Source organism: Mustela erminea, chromosome 6 (assembly GCF_009829155.1).
Source record: "Mustela erminea isolate mMusErm1 chromosome 6, mMusErm1.Pri, whole genome shotgun sequence".
NCBI classification, from domain to species: Eukaryota; Metazoa; Chordata; class Mammalia; order Carnivora; family Mustelidae; genus Mustela; species Mustela erminea.
Window position 1 is genome coordinate 135135194 of NC_045619.1, and position 15766 is coordinate 135150959.

General features: G+C 37.9%; 1 protein-coding gene across 3 annotated transcripts in view; it reads left to right on the top strand.

Moving 5' to 3' along the window:
- Positions 1 to 15766, top strand: part of USP6NL (USP6 N-terminal like) — a 148420-nt gene that overhangs the window by 22198 nt on the left and 110456 nt on the right. The window contains exon 1 of one of the 3 annotated variants that reach the window (XM_032349774.1): positions 203 to 2411. The exons of the other annotated variants lie outside the window; for them this stretch is intronic. Within the exon in view, the coding sequence (XP_032205665.1) occupies positions 2339 to 2411 (73 nt within the window). The 5' untranslated portion in view covers positions 203 to 2338. Of the gene's footprint in view, positions 1 to 202; positions 2412 to 15766 lie in introns of those variants that run through there. 3 annotated transcript variants of the gene reach the window in all.

The window sequence follows — 15766 nt, forward strand, 5'->3', positions numbered from 1 at the left end:
GCTGCCCCGATCTTGACATATTATTTTTATTTATTCATTTTTTAAAAGATTTAATTAATTAATTTGAGAGAGAGAGTGTGTGAGAGATAGAGATCATGAGCAGGGAGGGGGGTAGAAGGAGAAGCAGACTCCTTTAGGCAGCGGGGCCGGTACGGGACTCGATCCCAGGACCCTGGGATTATGACCTGAGCGGAAGGCAGACGCTTAACTGAGGCCACCCAGGTGCCCTGATCTTGACAGTTGAGACTACAGCTTGGTTATATCTACTCGATTATAGGTAGTCAGATACATTCACTGTTGCAACATGTGATTAAAAAAAAATGAGAAGAGAATGAGAGAAACAAGAGAAGCTATTGGTTGCGTAGCAGAAGTTAAGGACTGACAGTAGTGAGTCAAACTGATTGTGATTTTTCATTTTTGAAACTAATACTGTTATCAGGGAGATGGGGTGATGATAACTGAAATTTGTGGAAACATGAATATAGATGGTCTTCTCTTTATTGCTCAGAGATCTGGAGGAGAGAGTTGACGGAAGATAATGCCCTATAGATCCCTCTCCCTGCATGCAAGGAGAGATACAGTGGGAACAGAAAGTAACTTTCAAAAACAGTATGTTTTTCTAGAAAAGTGGAAGTGATTTTTCTGGAGCTGGAAATGCGAAGACATGAAAATAAAGTCAGTGTATACGTAACATCTATTTCATGTTCTGAACTGCCCAGGAGATGGGGCCACGGGTAGAAAGACCTGGGGGATCTTGATTTAAATGTTGATTTGTTTGTAGTGGGTCTGCAGAGGGAGTCCAAAGAGCACAGTTTTGATTTGAGGTTTGAAACTTGGTCATTGACTCCTCTGAACTTTCTGATTTAGTTTGCAAGTACAGATATCCTCTTTAAAGATAACAGGTAGTTAGGACAATTGCCCAGTTTTGTCCTCCATTTGCAAACAGTTTCTCACTGCCATGGATCTGTAATCTGATGTCTTAAATTACCACCCATATGGAGAATACATTATGGGCGGATATATATGCACATGTTATAGCACCTCTTTTTTGAAGAGCTGAAAACTTCACCCTGAATTTTAAAACTATCCATTTTGACAGGAAAGGCGTGATATCAGAGAAAGCAGAAGTCTTTGAGTTTTGGATTCTGTGTTTTACTTCCAACCCTGGTTGATTGACTGTGTACCTCGGTTGTCCAATTGGAAAATGGGAAAATAACAAATTAGCCTTCAAGTGTGTAGGCAAAAGTACTGCCTTTGGTTTCCTCCCGGATCCATTATGTAATGATACATTAAGAATATCAAAATGATGAACGGGAAAGAAGGAGAACTAGGGAGACAGTTGGCAGTATGGTAAGGGGAACAAATTGCTGGTGGAGATTCACTTTAATAAACAGAACATTTAATGACATGAACCCGATGTCAGTTCTCTCTCAGTTAAGCCTCTAGGTTGACTTTGACTGTGTGGTAAACAGAATATGTATTGAAGGTATTCAATATTAACAGCATTGGTGCAACTTGGTTGTTGAAAACCAAGTGGTGAGAATGGTGGTTATGCTCGATTTGAAAAATCTCGCCCATGCCCCTTCTGGTGAGGCCAACGAATTTACAAACCCTGTAGGAATTTCTAGAGTGAAGCATGAATGTGGACTTCTCCTCAGGGACTAGGATGTCAGTCAGAGGTGTCTGTGTGAGGAGGAGGGCAAGGAATTTATAGGACAGTTCTTGAAATTTCATATCTGTTAGGCAGACCTGGGAGCTTGGAGTTAGCCAGATAGTGCTTTATTTTTATCCGCATTTTACTTTCTGCATTTCAAATATGAGATTTTTGAGAAATGGGAAAAAAGTATTAAGGCTTTGCAGTGCAGGGTATTTTGGTTGACTACTGAGTGCTTTTAAAAACTTGCACATAGCATCTGTGATCGGCTCTATGAGAATTTATAGCATAGCACTTTGTTTCTCCTGTCATGACTTTTGTGGGAAAATGTTTTCATTCACTGTGCTTGGTGATTTGCAGCAGATCACCCACATTTTGTTTTGTTTATAACCGGTTAATGCTTTGTAAAATGATACATTTGGACTTTGAGGATGGTGGTTTTCATATGTGTTGAAATCACTTTGAATCCATTTCAAGAAGATACAGCCTATCCTTCCGTTTGGTTCTTATTAACTGCTTCCGAGCCTGCACGGATAGCTAAGCAAAGCATGTAATGTGTTTCTCTGAAGTTCAACTGTGCTCCTGCCCGAGCTTCCTGAAAGCAGAGACAGCCGTGAGCTCGTGGTGATGAAACCTGTTGGATTTCTGGAGGAAGCAGTGGAGTCTTTGGCTTGTTAACTAGCAATGATTCAAGTCTTGCAGATTGTGAAGGAGCTGGTGACACCATCGAGGCAAAAAGCAGCCCGAGTGAAGGAAGGTAGGAACATCGTCAAATGAACAGCCGGAGCACTCAGGGGTTTTTACAAATGTCGACCTAAAGAACAGCTTTATAAGAAAGGAGTTTTGAGGTTTTTTGCTCTTCTTATATAATGGTACTGAAAAGGATCAGGTAATGGCATAACTGTAAACCCATCTTATTATTCCGATTTTTAAATGGCAAATTAGAAGCATATCTTCTTATTAAAAGGGATGAAGGAGAGGTTATGACATATCTACTGCAGTAGTATTTTTCACACTGGAAAAATCCTCTTTTATTATGTATTTTGGAGGAGGGAGAATAATTTATATAATCCTCTTCTTAATTTTAAAATATAAATGTTCATGGCAGAAATCAGAAAGGAACAAGCTAGGATTCTTCCTGTAGCAGGGCAAAAGAACTAGATGGTTCTTATTTGTGTGGCCAGCTGATGAAATAATAGTTACAAATATTAATTCAGCCACTGAATGGTAGGGTTTTTTTTGCCTTTTTCAGTGAATAGTTACTTTTTTCTGTTTAGGATTATATGCTTAATCAATGCTGCTTATATTTAAGATAGTTTTATATTTATAGCCTGTGTCAGTTTGGGCTATGTTGAAATCCATTTTCAGAACCTTTCTAAGTTGCACGTCTGACTTACAGATCTTAAAATGAACTAATGCAGATATACCTTTGAAGAAGTAGTTGTGTTTTTGCCTTTTTAAACATTTGAAATAGTAACTCTCCAAAATGACAATTGGGAATTGACTTAACAAACATAAGTTTATAAACTTAGTTTATAATGCTGTCAGTTTCATGAATTTAATCTATGATTTAAAATCAGTCAGTTGATAAATTTGTATATCAGCTTTTTCACATGTAAAAGATGTAGCATTCTGTCTTTATATGATTCAAATAGCATAAATATACCTCAGATAATATAAAATACAGATTATTTTGGATTTTTAAAAAAACTTGAGATGATCTGTGTTTGAAGTAGATCTTATGAGATTCCTTAAGTCTTGTGCAACATTATTTGGGGTGAAGGTATGAAATGATATTGTGACATATACTATAATTAGCCACATGTAGAGTACTATAGCTGAAAGAAACCCTAGCCCATCTTGTCTTTTCTTCATTTTATGGAAGGACATGGTATTTAAATGGACAAAAATGCATGTCAAAAGGCAGAGAAACTGTTGTTATTTACCTTTGAAAAAATAATATTTAGGATACTTTACAATTACCTCCTGTTTTCTACTTTATTTCTTCTTTTTGTTCTATAATAAAAAGTACTGTCTTCCTATCTCTGAATAGCAGTATTCTAACAATTAGGCATTTAAAAAAGCCGACTGCTTTTACTAATTCAAGGGAATATAAATTAGTTAATTTAACTGCAATCTGTTTGAAAATGTCAGATTCATATGGTTTAACCTTTACAGATGGATTTTTTTTTATTGGAATGTTTCTTCTAGTTTATAAGTTTTTGGTCATAATCATAATTACTTGGAATACACCCAGGGGAAAAAAGTAGTAATATTCTTGTTTTTCGGAATGCATATACATACACAGCATAATCATATTTGATAGGAAATGCCATATGAATATAGAAAAAATAGTACTAAAAGATGCTATATACTAAAGTAGTAGAACAGCTTCGGTTCTTAGATTCTTTTTCTTATTTTTTTTCAGGCAGAATTTTCTGTGACCAGGAAAAACAGAGGCAGATTGTATATGGATTTTTTTTCATAGACACTTCTTTTTTTCAAACCTATTCTGACAGTTTTTTAATCATTTAGCTAGTATATTTACTGTTAGTTTTATCCTTTTGTAAAATATTGTTACATTTTACCAATTTTCAATATTGATAAACTGAGAAAAACAAAGTTCTATAAACAAATATGAAGCAATGACCTATAAAAAGAGAGTTTTTAAACTAAATTCTTTAAAATACAGTATGAATTTGGATGAATTAGACAAATTTCAGAGTATTTGGTCACATTCATGTGAGCAAATAGTATGGAAAAATTGCTGTGTGAAGGAAAGTATCAAAGTTGGGGATGAAATATTTATGTTATGATAAATAGTTTGAAAATTTTTCATAAATTCGTTTTCCTTGACTATAAATAGGACTCAACAGTTTGGTGAAGGATTATCTTGAGGAAGGAGGGGAATTATGCAATATTCATGAATATTTTCTTTAAAATTTTCAAAATATCTGCCAAATGACTGTTCTGTTATTTAGTTGAAGTATCCTAACCTACCCAGCACTTAGTGAAATACATGCTTAGAGTTCATGTTAATGTTCTTTAGGAAACTTAGAGTTTTGCAGCAGTTAGCATTAAAAGGAAGGAGAGAACTAGTAATGTTATTCGAAGGGTAATTTTAGTGGATCTACATTCTTTTTTCCAATAATGCATTGGGGAGGCAATGGAAGTGATTGACATTTGTAAGATGGTTGAAATGGATAGGCATGGATGTTTTGTGATACAACCTTGGGCAAAATAAAGGAAGACTAAGCAAAGAATAAGGGGTCTTTGGAAAAGTATTCTTGCCTCATTGGAGAGAAGGTCCCATATACATGCACATGCTCACTGGTTTGTCCATTCATCAATCTCTCATGTATTTATTCTTAAAGCCCTTATCAGGTGTCCACTATTTGCAGGTCACTGTGTTATTCACTGGGGACACAAGAAAAGATAGCATCCCTGCTCATGCCTGGGGCATAGTACACTCTCAGCTGTTTGTTGAATAAATGAGTCAGTCAGTGAATGGAAGAATATACATTTGTTAAGATGAACTATTCTGAGAGTTAAAGCAGTGTGTTCTTGTAGACCAAAGAAAGGGATGGAGTGAGCAATTTATGCTAAGTGGAAGCACAAAGTGTCACAGTTTTCCTCTTGAATGTCCTGGTGAGGCTCCATCTTCAGGGCCACGCTTGAGTGGATTGGGAAGGCTCAGTACCATGGAATGACTCGAGTAAAACTGTACAGTCTGTTCAAATGTACATGAGGCACACATGCAAGCATTGTGGCCGTGTAGTAGTCAGGGGCCTGGTTTTCGCCTTTAGAAGCTTCATGTCTGTTTGGATAAAAATATTTAAATAATAACGTGTTTCCCTATCTTGTAAAACGGAAGTCTGCTAAATATAAGTATGGTTCAAGTTCTTTAATTAAAATGTTTTTTTGTAGGGTGCAAAAGCTGATGACCATGTTTATTAAAATTATTCTTATACAATGGAATACTATGCAGCCGTCAAAAGAAATGAAATCTTGCCATTTGCGATTGAAAGTGAAATAAGTCAATCAGAGAAATACAATTATATGATCTCTCTGATACGAGGAATTTGAGAGTCAGGGCAGGGGTTTGGGGGATAGGGAAGGAAAAAATGAAACAAGATGGGATCAGGAGGGAGACAAACCTTAAGAGACTCTTAATCTCATAAAACAGAGTGTAGTTGGGGGTTGGGCGGTAGGGAGAGGGTGGTTGGGTGATGGACATTGAGGAGGGTGTGTGCTATGGTGAGTGCTGTGAAGTGTGTAAACTTGATGATTCACAGACCTGTACCCCTGGGGCAAATAATACATTATATGTTAATAAAAAAAGTATTCTTAGAGGAAGAGTAGATTTAGAATGACACCTGTTAGTAAAACCTAAGAGCTTTGGTATCCTTCTATTCCTACTTTCATGCCTTAATACCTCTCCTCTAGATTATTTAACTAGCCTCCTCACTCATTTTATTTCATAAACATTCACTGAACACTTATGACTTCTTAGATGGAAGGATCCAGTAGCCTCAAGAAATGCATGTGCAATAGCAAGAGACAAAAGTCAGTAATTACAATGGTATGATAGGTGTTATGGTAGACAGAGTGTCGTGGGAACCCCACAGGGAACAGGCCCTCATTTGGTAATTAGAGCAGAGGAATTAAACTCTTAGTGAAGTGACAGATGTTTTCACTTGAGCCAAGTATCAGAGGATGCATAAAAAGCTAGCGAGCTGGGGCATGGAGTGGCGGAGAGTGTGAACAAGCATCCTGAGCAAAATATACAGTAGAGGGGAGCTCAGGTAGCCAGGCGTGGGAGGCTTACATTCCAGGTGAAGAAGTTTGCAAACTTTTAGATGATTGTGGGAGAAAGTGAGAAGAGTGGCCATGTTGTATTCGGTCATTTAACCCTGTATTCCATCCTTCCCTTGCTATGTGAAATAGCTTTCTGAAAGTTTTCTCGGAACATGGAATTTGAACTTACTGTGTATTTCTAGCTGTCTTACCGGATCTCTCCGTGCAGCCTCTGTGTCAGCTCTGCACAATGCTGGTTGTTTCTGACGCGCTGCTCCAGGAGGCTGGCGGGTCCTTTCCCTCCTCCAACAAGTAGCTCTCTTACCAGGTCAGCCGACGAGGCTCCAATGCCACCCCTCCAGGAAGCATTCCCTAACTTTCTCCCCTCACCCTTCTAGGTCGGAATTAATCATTCCTTTGTATTCTCTTAGCATTTTACTTTGGCCTCTTATTATACCTTTAACATTCTCTACATTTGGTTATATTTGTTAAGTTGATCAATGTTAATGGAAATAGTTGACCTTGTACAGTGTGGGAGTTAGGCGTCCCAACCCCCACACAGATGACAATCTACATATTACTTCCGACTCTCTGAAACTTGAGTACTAACAGCCTACTGTTGGCCGGAAGGAAGCCTTACCAATAACATAAACTGTCGATTAATATATATTTTGTGTGTTACAGATATTATACACTGTATTCTTACAATAAAGCTAGAGAAAAGAAAATGTTATCAAGAAAATCATAAGGAAAATATACTTACAGTACTGTTCTGTATTGATACTGTAAGTGTACCTCATCTGTTTATAAGATGAATCATCCGTGAGTACCTACATCAGTATTGCCTTATATGATACAGAACATTGTAGCTTGTCTTACTAACACTAGATGTCAAAAATGGAAAGATAAGTGGAAAAGAAACTCCTGTCAGGTGTAACGATTCATGCATTGATAATCAGAAAGCAGCAGTATGATTGCTTTATGGTAGCCTAGTGTAATCAATATGATTGCTTCATGGGAACCTAGACTGTACGCTAATGAATAAATCATCTAAAATTTTTATGGCATACAGTGTTATGGTCATATTCTTGATACAGTATAGGCAACATTGTTAGGTTTTTAAAGAAAAAGCACTTACCTGTGATGCTAGACTGATAGGTAGTTCCTTCAAGCATACTATAATGTAATTCTTTGAAAAGAAAGTTATAAACAGTAAGGAAACTAACACATTACTGATTTCATACTAAATATCGCTCACCTTACGCTTGTCTAAGGCTAGGCTATCCTCTTCCATATGAGTCTTGCACACGATGCTCTACATGATGAATACTTAGGTGATGATGATGACCCAGTTCTTGCCCACAGCTCTTGCCTACAGTTACTAGACATTCACATGAAGACACACATTCACAACAGATACGTTTATTAGCTATATGACATGATGATTATTTACTGTTTATGAAGTGGAAGTGGGTCATCATAGGAGGTCTTCATCCTCATTGTCCTGACACCAAGTAGGCTGAGGAGGAAGAGCAAGCAGGGGTCTCCTTGGTCAGCTCTGTCGTAAATCCTGTGAATCATGCACAACATCTGGATACAGTTTTCTCCTGTAAGAATTTATTGTTTTGATCTTGATGGCTTTTATGGCTTTTTCCTATAATGACGATGGCATCTTCAATAGTGGAATATTTCCAGACTTTCATAATGTTCTTCTATCTCTTGTCCGTAGTGATAACAATCTTTTCTTTAGCGTGCTGTGTAATGAGCCTTCAAGGTCCCTATGACCACCGTGTGGAGGCGGAGTTAGAGATGTGTTTGGAGGCGAGTAGACCACTTCGACACCTCTGGTGTTGAACTCATGGGGTGCTGGATGGCCAGGGTCATTGTTCAAAAGAACTTCAAAAGGCAGTCTTTTAGTGGCAAGGTACTTCCTCACTTCAGAGACAAACCTTCGGTGGAACCAATCCAGAAAAAGAGTTCTCATCGTCCAGGCCTTTTTGTTGTACCACGCAGAAACTGGCAGCCGATGTTTATCTTTTCCCTTCAAGGCTCAGGCTTCATAGGTAAGGACACTCGGATCATAAGCCTGACTCCATTTGCACGAAACAGTACGGTTAGCCTGTCCCTTCCTTCCTTAAATCCTGATGCTCATTTCTCTTCCTTACTAATAAACGTCCTTTGTGGCATTCTCTTTTTTTTCTTCTGGGGAGGTGGGGGAGGGGACTTGCATTTAAAACCAGTTCAGGCAGATCTCCTGTCTCCTCAGTGATTTTCTTAATGGTATCTGGAAACTCGTGGTCTGCTGCCTGTTGGAGAGTAGAAGCTGCTTCTCCTGTTATCTTGACATTTATTAAGCCAAACCTTTTTCTAAAATTACTAAACCATCCTTTGCTGGCATTAAATCATCTGACTTTAGTTCCTTCATCCTCTTTTTTTCTTTAAGTTATTACATGATGACTTTGCTTTTTCTCCAGTCGTATTAGGCTCTCTATAGGTATGCCTTTCTTACAGCAATTCTGCACCCACATAAATGCTGCATTTTCAATCTGAGATAAAACGTATTTCATAAAAAGTGCACAGTTTTCATGTCTGGTGGCATAGCTGAGGCAATGGCTTAACAGATTTCCTTTTCTTTTCATTCTTTTCTTTTTTTTTTTTTTACAATGGTCCTTATGCCGGATTCATTTCTCTTGCAGTGGCGTGGACCTGCACTTGCAGGCCTCAGTCTAGGGTACGTGTCAAGCAGTTGAACGTTTCCTTGTGATGTCCTGACTGTTCCCTGCTTGGTGGGTGCGCTTCCAGCATCACTACTGGCACTTCGTGTAGGTCCCATGGTGCTACTCAGAGTTGACGGGATGGAACTAAATGTGATGAAAAATAGGCGAGAACCACCCGAGATTACTTTTTACTGCTGTATGCAACTCATAGGCGAGACGGACTCCTCATGTGGAAGTGATGAGCATCACGTGGTTGGCATTTTACGTGGACACTTGCAACACTTGAACTCACCACAGTAGCAGCAGGGGGTGGTTATGAAGTTATTACAGTGGTACAGTTCATTTTATGCAATTATGTTTAATACTGCATCTTTTTTTTTTTTTTTTTAAAGACTGCATCTTTACATTTGTTTATATTAGATTGTGAATGGTGCCCTTTATGGTCTGTAAGTGTGTGCAGATGTTTTGATAAATTTTAACTTTTTTTATTATAGATTTATATATATTTTATGGTAGTAAATGATAAAATAGACTAGTATCTACATATATTTCATACATCCATAGCACACCTTTTTAAAAATTTTTTTTCTGTATTTCTAGGCTATGCTGTTCATCTGTGAATTTTTTCAGATTGCCTCAGATCTCCAAGAAGTTTTCCTGTGTGTTTATTGAAGAAAACCTGTGTAGGACTAACTCAAACCCATATTGTCCAAGGGTCAACTGTAAATGTTACGGATCTGAACGTTTTTGCTTCCATTCTGTCTTTTAGCTGTGTTTTAGAAAAGAGTTAAGATTTCCGGCAGCTGATCTTTAGATAAATGAAATATCCTAGCTAATGACTTAACTGTGGGCAGGGAAAGGTTTGGTTTCTTTTGAGGTGTTTTGTAGTATCTGAGATAATGGTTTTCAGCTGATAGGTAATGATTTTCTGCTTATATTTAAAACACACATATTTTGCTGCACATGTTGACTAAGCTGAAAAAACTGAAGTCAGAGCATCTGGTATTCTTTTTTGTTTTAAAGATTTTATTTATTTTAGAGAAAGAGAGAGAGAGAACATGCATGCGTAAGTGTTGGGGGGAGGGGCGGAGGGAGAGGGAGAGAAAGAATCTCCAGCAGACTCCCTGCCCAACCCAGAGTCGGACCCGGGGCTCCATCCCAGGATCCTGCCATCAGGACCTGAGCCAAAATCAGGAGTTGGCCGATTAACTGACTGAGCCAGCCGGGTGCCCCAGCATCTAGTATTCTTGACTTTGTTGTTCGTTTGAAGTTTTTTTTAAAGATTTACAAAGAATTTCAAGCTGTTGGCAAAAAAAAAAAAAAAAAAAAAGCTTAATGAAAAGTTGAGAAATGAATACTTGTGGCAAACGCTGTTCATTGTCTACCCCGTATCCACTCAAATCTTTCCTAATGACAAGATGGTGATTTTGTTTGGAGTGATATTGTGTTCAGTTAAAAAAACAAACCAATTAAACTCTATTTTCTGAGGTGGAAATAAAAGGCTGCGGGAGATTCTGGGAAAACTTTGCTTTTTGAGACAGTTGTCATCTCTGCTTCCTCTTACATCTTTTGTTTGTTTGTTTCCTACCTGGAACGTGAATGGAATTTCTGGAGTTGTAGCAACCATAATGTGACCATGAGGAAAGAAATGTAGAAGTCTGGTCTTTTGTGAAACCAACGGGACCAGTGAGCCACCTGGTTTTGTATCACCTTTACCTACCTCTAGACTTCTTAGTTTATTACTTGAAGTCAAAGCAATCCTCACAAGTATGTGTCCAATCTGATAAAAAATAAGAGGCAAAAGTGTATCTTTTAAATAGCAGAATTTCTTAAATGCAACTCAAGCCCTGTTACAGTCTGTTTTGTTTTTTGTTGAGGTTGGGTAGTCTTAATGAAGAGTAGCATTTATCCTAAGTTAAAACACAGATGTGGCCATTATAGTAGGATGAGAGGGAATCAGAAGACCTATGATCTAGTTCTACCATCATGTGACTTTAGGCAAGTCAATGAATGTCTCTGTGTCACTGAGTTTTCCATCTATTCTATTATGAGGTGTCCCCTAAGATCTCAGAGAGCACTGACATTCATATTCTGTTACTTTTCTTAAAGCCATTTTCCCCTTTCTGGTAACCTCTTAGGTTAAAATAGCAGATTCATAATGCCTACCTGGCTATCTTCACTTTTTCTACACACACACATAGTAAATTGGGTTGCAGAAATCTTAGAAGGTTGTGTAATTGGCTTAAGTATAAAAAGCCTTCAGAAGTTTTTCCCAACTTACTGTTATGTTGATACACTATAATGTGAGTGATTTAACGAAGAGAAAGGCAGCACAAAAGAGGCTAATTTAGGTCATGGACTGTATTCGAGGAGATTGGGGTTTCAACCCTGCAGTTGGTTTCCACCTACTAGCTGTGTGACCTTTGGCAAGTTACTTAATGTCACTGTGCATCAGATTCTTTATCTGAAGTAGGGATGATGACAGGATGTACTTCATAAGAGTTGTGAGGATTGAGATGAGGATTGATAGAAAGGACCTGCGTAGTGGCTGGCATGTAGTGAGAGCTGCGTGTAAACTGCCATTAGTGTTCTCATTAGTTCTCTTTCCTTTTTTGTTTTGTTGTCATTCTTATTGCCATTGATGCTGCGCTCTTGATATGTTATTTGGCTACTAACTTGCTTACAGGTGTTTGTGTCCAGGATAGAACACAGCGTTCTTTGTGCATAGTGGACAGACTCAGTATCTTTATAACAGTTTCTTTTCATTTATACTTGGACAGCTTTAAATAGTTCATTTATTCTTTAAATTTAGGTATGTATTATTTGAAGTCAAAGTCGTGTGTGTGTGCTGTGGGCAAAGTTAATTGATACAAGTTTTATCGAAACTTTGTGTCAGGGAAGTATATTTCTATGTACAGATCTTAAATAATATTACCTGTTTTAAAAGATACTGTTTTAAAGAAACACGGATTCATTTTATTGTTCATTGGTCCAACGTGTCACTGTCTTAACTATGGTAAAGAATTTCAGAAGTAATGCAGTGAATTTTGCAATCACTCGTTGCTTAAAACTCTGAATTATTTGCAAAGTTTTCTGTAGGTTGTTTAAACTTAAAATTGAGTGCAGTGGACATCCTGAGTAACTTTCCTTTCTTGCTTTGCAGTATGGTTGTCCTCTGTAGTAATTAAGAGCATCATCTGAACTCTATCCAACATGTACACTAGCCACTAGTGCATGGTTATTTAGACTTCAACAACTTAATAACTTACATAATTAAAGTTAAGGAAAAAAAAATTCAGCTCCTCGGTCATGCTAGCCACATCGTAAGTGCCCAGTAGCCATGTTGCAGAAAGTTCTTTTGGACACCACGGGATAGATTGTATAGTGAGACTGCCTGGGCTTGTATCTTGAATCGGCTACCTTCTAGTCATGTGACTTTGAACAAGTTTATTAATTTTCCTGTGCCTCAGTCTCCTCACATGTAAATTTGTATCAATAACAGCAGACAAAAGTTCTCAGAAGGTTGTTAATGAGGAATAGATGAATCAACATTTGTAAAGTGCTTAGAACAGCCCCTGGCACATAGTAGCTATGTGTTTGTTAAATAAACAAATATGCATGGTGTATTAGATTTATCATGCTTTGTAGTTAGTAATGTGTAGTGATTATATTTTTGTCCTTAATGTATTTTTTCTATTGCCTATTTGAGAAAAAAATTTATATATACCAACCCGTTTGGGTGCATTTTTCATTTTTATATTGGACCACCGTGTTGAGTAATGTTTCTGTCATGCATTTTAGCTTAAAACTTCGTTGTGAGTGTTCATTGCTCTCAGGTTGAAGCGGAGTCTCCTTTGTTAGGCATTTTGGGAGTTCCATGGGCCTGTCCCAACTCACTACCATCAATTCCAGCCCTTTGTTCCATTTTTTAAGTTAACCGCTGCCTTACTTGTTAAAAATACTTAATGGCGATGGTTTCACTCTTGAAATGGTATAGAAGCTCTTCCCAGAATGTGCATGTAGTGTTAGGGTCTGTGCGTTCAGTAAATGCTTAGAGTATGCTTGTTGCATAAAAGAATCTTCAGATTTTTGAAATGCAATCAGTATTGCTATTAATATCAAAACACATTTGTTCGCGTAATCTCTGAAGTAAAGGGAATTCAGAACCCCTTCCACCATCTGTGATGTCGGTATCCGGAATGTGCTCCATCGCGCGGGACTCTGCCACTGGTCTGTGTTCGTCTCAGTTGGGAGGGGCCTGGGTAATAGTTCTTGTCGCTGTAGGTCTCTACGTTACAGTGTGGTGACATGAAAAGCAGCCTTTGGTGACACATTTGGTGATTTTCTGGATGATACATTTTTAAAGGATGCAGATTTTATCTTGGTTTCCTCACTTCTTTAAGTGATCTTCCACACTCTTCGGTCTGCTGTTTGTCTCTCTCTGTGTTTTTCCTGATTGGACTCAAGTGCCTATCAGAGGGATATAACAAAGGGGGGAAAAAATAAAATCAAAAGGAGAAAATACCATCTCATATAACAAGGAAAACTTTTTTTTTGGTTTTGTTTTTTTATAATAATGACATCTAGTATAATTTATTTTCCCCTTTAAACAGGTTATTATCTCCATAAGAGGAAAAAAGTGTAAAAACTTGAGTGGAAACTTCTGCTGTGGAATGGTGTGTGCCTGCGATGGAAGGTTGTGCGCAATGTCTCTTACTACAAGTTGCTTCATGTGAGAGAATAGCAGAGGCAGTCCGTGATCATCTCTGGATTGGTGCATTTTCAAGTGTGTGTGCTGTCACAAATGCACGTGCAAGTGACCATGTGTTGTACGTTATATCATGGAGTAAAGAGTGGTTATAATGAAACCAGTGACATGAGTCAGATTTATATGTGGTCTTGCAGTGTCATTGGAAGTTCTCAGACATCTCTTCTAAGACACCGATTCAATAGCCTCTGTTGCTTTGTTGGGGTCTTTCGAGATGGCATGGGGCCATAGCTGGGAACTGGTAGGATAGAGGTTCTAAGTTCTACCAGACAATGATTTAGAGTAACCCTTTGCATGGATCTCTGCTTATTCTCCTATAACATATGTACTCATGCTTGCTTCCTAAAGTGCTGTGCCTTTATTAAGCTGTGAGCTTCATGAAGGCAAGGACCACAATTCATTCATTATGTTAGAGAAAAGTTAATTCTGAGGAATGCAGTGGCTCATGAACTTGCCTGGTATTTGTTTCTCTATAGCTTATTAGCAAAGTGATGAATGCACATATGGATAATAGATAATTGGGATGTTTAATCAGTTACCTAATGACTGACTGAGGGGATTTGATTCTTACTTTGTATTATTTTATTACTGAAACAGACTTCCAAGTCGATATTATAAACATTCTCTAGAGAACAATTAGGTTTGCAATGAGTTATTTTACTTAGAATGCTGCTTGGAATTAAATGTTTATTTGTACCACCATCTTGCTATACTCTAAGTGTAATTTAAAAGCACTGCAGTGTCTTCATTCAGGTAACTTGTTACCCTTTAAAAATGGGCTGCTCCACTATTGTTTCTCTTACATTTGGCAGTCACCAGATGCAGTAATTAATAAAGGTCATTATGCTACTTAGTCGTGGAGAGCCTTTAATGACTATTACCTGAACATATGCTGGTTTCATCATTGCATTTACCAAAAACATCCAACACAGTATAGATGCTGTACTTTGGAAATCTGACTTAGGCTAATCTAAATTACTATGTAAGAACATTTTAAAATTCTTTAAATTTTAAATAATTAAGGGAAAGCTCTTATCTTTTTGTAAAGTGAACAATCAAAAATGTCAGCGAAACACTTTTAGAATGGTTATACGTGGTAAGTCTGGCATTCTCTGGGCTGAATTCTCAGTGTCTAGGAATTTTTTGTGCAGAATTGGGTGGGGGGAAGCAGTGACTTTCTCATGCATTCTGCTTATCCTCTGAAATCTTGACTGGAAATGTGGGGTTTGGAGTGGAGTTGAAAGAAAAGAAAAGTTCATCCAGACTCTGCTGGGAGAAGGTTGAAGAGTGAGACTTGGTATATTGATTATGGGTTTTTCAAAAGTAGAACCAAGTATTTTTTTAAATTTTGAAATAATTACAGTGCTACAATTGGCATATACTACAATTGAAATAATAGAGCACAGCAAGTAGCAAAACATCGTACTGAGAGGTCCTATGTACCTTTCACCCATCCCCTGCCATGAGAACATGTTACAGATCTGTAGGTAAATATGAAAACTGGCATACTGACATTGTTGCAACTTAACAGTTCTGCTTGCATTGTGTGTGTATTGTGTAGCTTATGTATAGATTTGTGTGACCACCACGCCTGCAATCAGGCAGAATGGCTGAAAGTCCAGGGGGAGGGTACACTCTGCAGGGTACTTACAGGGGTAGAGTGATGCCTTGAGTAACTCAGCTCTTTTCATTTTTCTCTTCCATCACACTCAGTGTTTGTCCTGATGTTTGCAAGATAGCTGCTGCATCTCCATCCTTAGGTCCAAGAGCCAGACCAGAAGAAAAAGGAAAAGGGGAAACCCAGCATGGGTGTCACATGTATAAAGAAAG